This window comes from Orycteropus afer, unplaced genomic scaffold, assembly GCF_000298275.1.
Source record: "Orycteropus afer afer isolate SDZICR_OR568_19922 unplaced genomic scaffold, OryAfe1.0 scaffold00009, whole genome shotgun sequence".
Taxonomy (NCBI): Eukaryota; Metazoa; Chordata; class Mammalia; order Tubulidentata; family Orycteropodidae; genus Orycteropus; species Orycteropus afer.
In genome coordinates this window covers 11349746-11355626 of record NW_006921596.1, presented here as the reverse complement: position 1 = coordinate 11355626, position 5881 = coordinate 11349746, and the positions used below count along the sequence as shown (strand labels likewise).

The 5881-nt window shown below is 48.4% G+C and overlaps 1 protein-coding gene across 1 annotated transcript; it reads left to right on the top strand.

Annotated features, from left to right (window-relative positions):
• The first annotated feature begins 381 nt into the window (after window positions 1-381).
• On the top strand, window positions 382-5173 carry SNX20 (sorting nexin 20). The gene is made up of 3 exons (XM_007947917.1): window positions 382-514; window positions 2414-2565; window positions 4505-5173. Exons 1-3 carry the CDS (start codon window positions 382-384, stop codon window positions 5171-5173), a joined length of 954 nt encoding a protein of 317 aa, XP_007946108.1.
• Window positions 5174-5881: the final 708 nt, after the last annotated feature.

Below are 5881 nucleotides of genomic sequence, written 5' to 3'. Positions count from 1 at the left end.
TCTGTAGTGGTACTGCCTTAGAAACCCAAGGAAGGGTCGGTATGAGTGGGATCCAACTTGACGGCAGTAAGTTTGGGTTTTTTTTGTTTTTTAGTGTAAGGATCATGACAATACAATAAGGATTGTACAGGACAATAAGAAACACACCCGGGAGTGATCTGTACAGCTTTCCACACCACACTGGATAAAAAGGGGCAGCCCCAGGTTCAGAATATGGGCAGCTGGGTGGCTGGTGGAGGGCTCAGAAGCAGGGTGATTGTCGTTCCTCTCTGCCTGCCAGCAGGAAATATGACACAGATCATAGGCTCCCCAGAAATCACAGGAACCCCAACATGAGTGGGCACTCACTGATCTCTCTTGTGTCCTTGGCAGCCTTGGAGCATGGCAAGTGTCAAGCACCCTGGGAATCCTGGCTGGACAGGGCACCACACAGCCCAGTGTATGGCAAGGACCCAGCAGGAAACACCAGCCACCGGTGCAAACCTCCCACACTCAGGACCTGAAGAAAACTTAGGTGGGCTTGATGCTTGGGGTTTGGTCAGGGTGTAGAAGTTTGAAGACATTTGAAGCAAGCATGAGGGTCACTTCAATGTATGTAATGGCGTCTTCTAGCTGGGCAGCTCTCTTAATGTGGGTTATCCCAGAGTAGACAATGAGACAAGGATTTGGGTTCAAGTCATATATCCGGGAGATGATTGAAGGAGGCATGGCAGTGGGGGGTAGGGAGTGAAGAAGGGATGGACAAGAAGCCAGTATAGAGTGTCAATGAATAGATTGCTGTGTGGGCAACTGGGGCTTAGTCCTAATGGGGATCCTTTGGGAGACTGTGTAGTATAGGATACATCTCAGAATTGTCCCATCTGAGTGACAAGGAAGCCAGGCTATCTAGCCACTAAATTCCATTCTTCATCCACTGGGGGAGGCTTTTGAGCAAGCTCTTAGGCCCCAAGAAAGCCCTCAGGCCATAAGTGGCAGGCGCTTCCAGGAGGAAGCCAGTGGAAAGGACTGGAATAGTAGATGCTGAACCAGCATGGCTGGGCACTGACAGCCTCTCCTAGAACAAGTCACCACTTATTCACACATTCATCCATTCGTGAAATCATTTAAGATGTGCCGACCGAAGACCTGCTCTGTTGCAGGCCCTACACAGGGCACTGAGGAAACAGGAACAAGTCAAACATTAGCCTGCCTCTCAAGTTCGATGAGGAAGTAGACCATTCAAAAGCAATTTTAAATGTCATCAAAAAGGCCAAAGGAACAAGATGAGAGGCTCTTACACTAATGTCAAGAGAGAGTAGAAATGGCATGTGGGCTGGACCTTGATGGACACGTTGGAGAAAGACTTCTGAAACCCAGAACCCCTTGAAATAAACTGGAAAATCATGTGTGCATTCTGCTGGGGAGGGACGATGAGTTTTCCCAAGATGCTCACAGGGGCTCAGGGCTCACAGAAAGTTTAAGAAACACTGGTAGAGTTTCCCAGCAGGGAAAGAGGTGGGCTGCACTCAAAGCAGGAGTGGCCTGTGTACAAGACAGGGGCAAGAAGCACGGCAGGTGGGGCATGAGTCAGGTAGGGGCTGGCCAGGCAGAGCCTGGAATGCCACATCCCCACACCATACTGGTGTGGGCTCGAGGGGTCCTGGTGACAACCACAGCACCAGTGCTACAGGCTCTGTGCAGAGATGGGCAAGCCACACGCCAGTCCCAGGAGCATGGAGTTTCATGACAGCAACCCGCAGACCAGGAGCAGGCAATGCAGCACACACACACCACAGCCTCTCAGAACCAAGGCACCTCCTCAGGATGGCAGGCCATTTGTAGGGGCGTATTACCCAATAAACAAGGTAAGCACAGGCTTCCTTGTGTTTACTTACCAATCAGTAGTGGACAGTTTCACACAGGTTTCACCACAAAAACATGTGAAAGTGTTCACCACACATTAGTGAGTAAGCACAAGTAAGGTCATGCTTACTTGCTTACTGGGTACTCCGTCCCTGTCAGGGACTGTAAATTTGAAAAGAGGCTTTGATTCTGTAGGAAGGTGTTGTGGGGTTGAGAGAGACAGATGGCAGCCATATGTAGAAGCAGAATCTTTGATGCGGTGAAAAAATGTGAAATTGTTCAACATAGATTAGCAAGTAAGCACAAGTTAACCTGTGCTTACCTCGCTTATTGGGTAATCCGATACCGGCCATTGTGGCTGGTTGATGGTGGGTGAATTCAGCCAGGTTGGGCAGAGAGATCTGGTTGATGGCTCTGGTGGGGTCTATAAATAGAAGGGTTGGAGGGAAGAGCTGTTCACCCCTCTTCAGGAGCTCTGAGGTCCCACCCCAGACAGACCCAGCCATCTCCCCAAGCCTTTGCTGTGAAGCACACAGGCTGGTGCAGATCTCAAAGCATGCTGTCCTTCCAGATGCACCCAGCATCGTAAACCCCAACTCCAACATGACCACACGAGAGCTGCAGGAGTACTGGAGGAACGAGAAAGGCCACTGGAAACACGTCAAGTTGCTCTTTGAGATCGCGTCGGCCCACATTGAGGAGAGAAAGGCCTCCAAGTTCGTGGTAAGCCGAGATCAAACAATGATCTATCACACTCTTACACTGCCTCCTTTCTGGCCCTGGGCAAGCCCTGTGGGGGTTCTGCCTTCCCAGTCATGAAATGGGTTGACACACTCCAACTCACAGAGTTCTTCTGGAGAAAATGGTCAAAAAGTAAGATTTCTTGACCACCTATTATGTGCTCGGCACTGAACTAGGTACTATATGGATTAGAGACATCTAAGTTGTGGTCCCTGATCCTGAGAAGGAAATAGCCCCGTTGGGACAACAAAGTCTACACCCCAGAAACAACACATAATTCAAGCCTATGTTATCAGTAATCTATGTCCCTTCTTCATGGGCTTTGTCACCTCCCTGTAGCATTTATATGATTACTTCATTTGTTTCTTTAAATTGGATCAGTTTTTAACAAACACTAAAATAAATATAATAAATACATTTATTGCAAAGGGAAATTCTTTCAATGGAAAACCAGAATTCCAAGGCAGAAAAAAAGGTCACTACAAAAACAAATACAAGGAAGGTTAACCAGTAATAATACATAAAATAGATTCTAGACAGTTGCTTTGCCTGGTAGAGACCCCTCAGCTTGAGGACTGTTCTCTTTGTTAGGAAAGAATGTTTAGCTGAGTTAGGAAATGTTACAGACTATAGCTGTCACTTGTCTGTCAGTTTGTCATACTGTAGGGACTTGTATGTTGCTATGACGCTGGAAGCTATGCCACCAGTATGTCAAACACCAGCAGGGTCACCCAAAATAGACAGGTTTCAGTGGAGTTTCTAAACTAATAGACTAGCAAGAAAGGTGTGGCAGTGTACTTCTGAAAATTTGCCAGTGAAAACCTGAAGACTCATAACAGAACACTGTACAGTAGAGTCCTGGAAAATGAGCCCCCTAGGTTGGCAGCCACTCAAAATACGTAGCAGCTGCAATCATGAACTTGAGCATGCCAATGATTCTGAAGCTGGCACAGGACCAGGCAATATTACCTTCTCTTGTCTATGGGGTTGCCATCAATCAGAACTGACTTGACATTGATAAACAACACAAGAAAATATAGAGGCCACAATCAACCTTCCTCCCTTAATTACCAAAAACCCACTGTCATCAAGTCAATTCTGACTCATAGCAACCCCCACTGGATTTCCCAGGCAGTACATCTTCACAAAAGTAGGTTGTCCCATCTTCCTTCCTCAGAGCAGCTGGTGGGTTTGAACTGCCAACCTTCTGGTTAGCAGTCAAATGCCTTATGTACCATGCCACCAGAGCTCCTCCTCCCTTCTTTTCACCATAATAATAATAACAGCTAATATTGAGTGCTTCCTGTGTGTCAGGCACAGTTCCAACTCATCTAATACCCATCCAATGAGAATACTATTAACATTCTCATTTTACAAGTTCAAAGTGGTTAAATTACCTGTCTATGACCATACATGGTGGGGCTGGGATTATAACCCCGTCAGTCTGGCTCCAGAATCTGTGTCTTTAATCAGTATTCTCTATGCCCATGGAAAGAAAAATTTTAAAAAGTAGTAATTTTCTTCACATATCCCATCATTACCAGTATAACACCTAAAAGCATCTCCCAAGTGTTCAATGCTTGGAGAGCACAGGTCAGATCCAAGCTTCCGGTTTCAGACAACTGAGGCCCAGGTTTGAAAATGCAAAGTCAAGACAAAGCCCAGCCTCCCTGCATCTCACCTTTCTCCCCAGAGACAGCTCCACTTTGCCATGTCTGTTACTTTGGGTGGGCTCTTCTCATTAGTTTGTGTCGTTCTGCCAGTTCCACGGCATTTTCAAACAGACTTTCAGGCAACGATAACCCATGTTCTGGGTATGTTTTAAATCATCGGCATCATTATTTTTACCTGCCTGGGTGCTCTCTTGTCAGTCCAAACCCTCAGCCAGGCTGCAGTCATACCTTCTCTCTTTGCCTCGTAGATGTACCAAATCGTTGTCATCCAGACGGGGAGTTTTGACAGCAACAAAGCCGTCCTGGAACGGCGCTATTCAGACTTCGAGCAGCTCCAGAAAAATCTCCTAAAGACTTTCAGGGAAGAGATCGAAGACGTCGCCTTCCCCAAGAAGCGCCTGATGGGGAACTTCACCGAGGAGATGATCTGTGAGCGCAAGCTGGCCTTCAAGGAGTACCTGAGCCTGCTCTACACCATCCGCTGCGTGCGCCGCTCTCGCGAGTTCATCGACTTCCTCACGCGGCCCGAGCTCAGGGAGGCCTTCGGCTGCCTGCGCGCGGGTCAATACACCAAGGCCTTGGACATACTGACGCGCGTGGTGCCGCTGCAGGAGAAGCTGACCCGCCACTGCCCCGTCGCGGTGGTCCCGGCCCTCTGCGCCATGCTGGTGTGCCACCGTGACCTCGAGCGCCCCCTGGAGGCCTTCGCCACTGGCGAGAGGGCCCTGCAGCGCCTGCAGGCCCGGGAGAGCCACCGGTACTATGCCCCTCTGCTGGACGCCATGGCCCGCCTGGCCTACGCGCTGGGCAAGGACTTTGTGTCTCTGCAAGAGAGACTGGAGGAGACCCAGCTCCGGAAGCCCGCCACCCGGGGACTCACCCTGAAGGAACTCACGGTCAGAGAATATTTGTGCTAAGCCAGCCTGGCAGGTGCCCACTCCGAGGAGCTGGAGACTTGGGGGTCACTATTGTTTAGTGGGCTGTTTGGGTTTCATTTTTAGTGGGAAGAGCCATTTTTGGTTCTTACTGGGTGACTTTGGGCAAGCCCTTTACCCTCTCTGGTCCTCTATTTCTGAATTGACAAAGGTGTGGCTGAACCGCCTTAGAAGTCTCTGTTTGCATCTTGTGTCCCCTTGGGACCAAGCTTATCACTTCATCTCAAAACCAGAAACCCAGCTCCCAAAGCATCGGGAAGTAACATGGATCTTACTGATGTTTTCCTGGGAAGCTTGGGTTCAGGTTTACATTGCAGGTCATCCAAAAAACGTAATCCATTTCCTCTCAGACAGCTCTCCACAGCTGTCCTGAGTCTTTTCTGTCTCCTCCCTGCTCAACATTGCTTACAAAATATTCTCACCCATTATCTCAAGTGTTCTAGCTCTTTCTTCTTAGCAAATACATCCATCTCAGCAAATCAAATTAAGCCTGTTGCTCCTCAGAACAGTCTTCCCTGGGGTGGGGGTTGTATGTCATCCTTGGAAGGGTGGGGGGTATTGGCTGGAAAACAATAATGTCATGAGATTCTATGATACGAGGTATTTTTTAGCAAGGAACATTGTCAACGATTTCTGTAGTTAGGACAGTACTGTATTGTTATGAAAACAACATCGGTTTTTTTTTTTCAA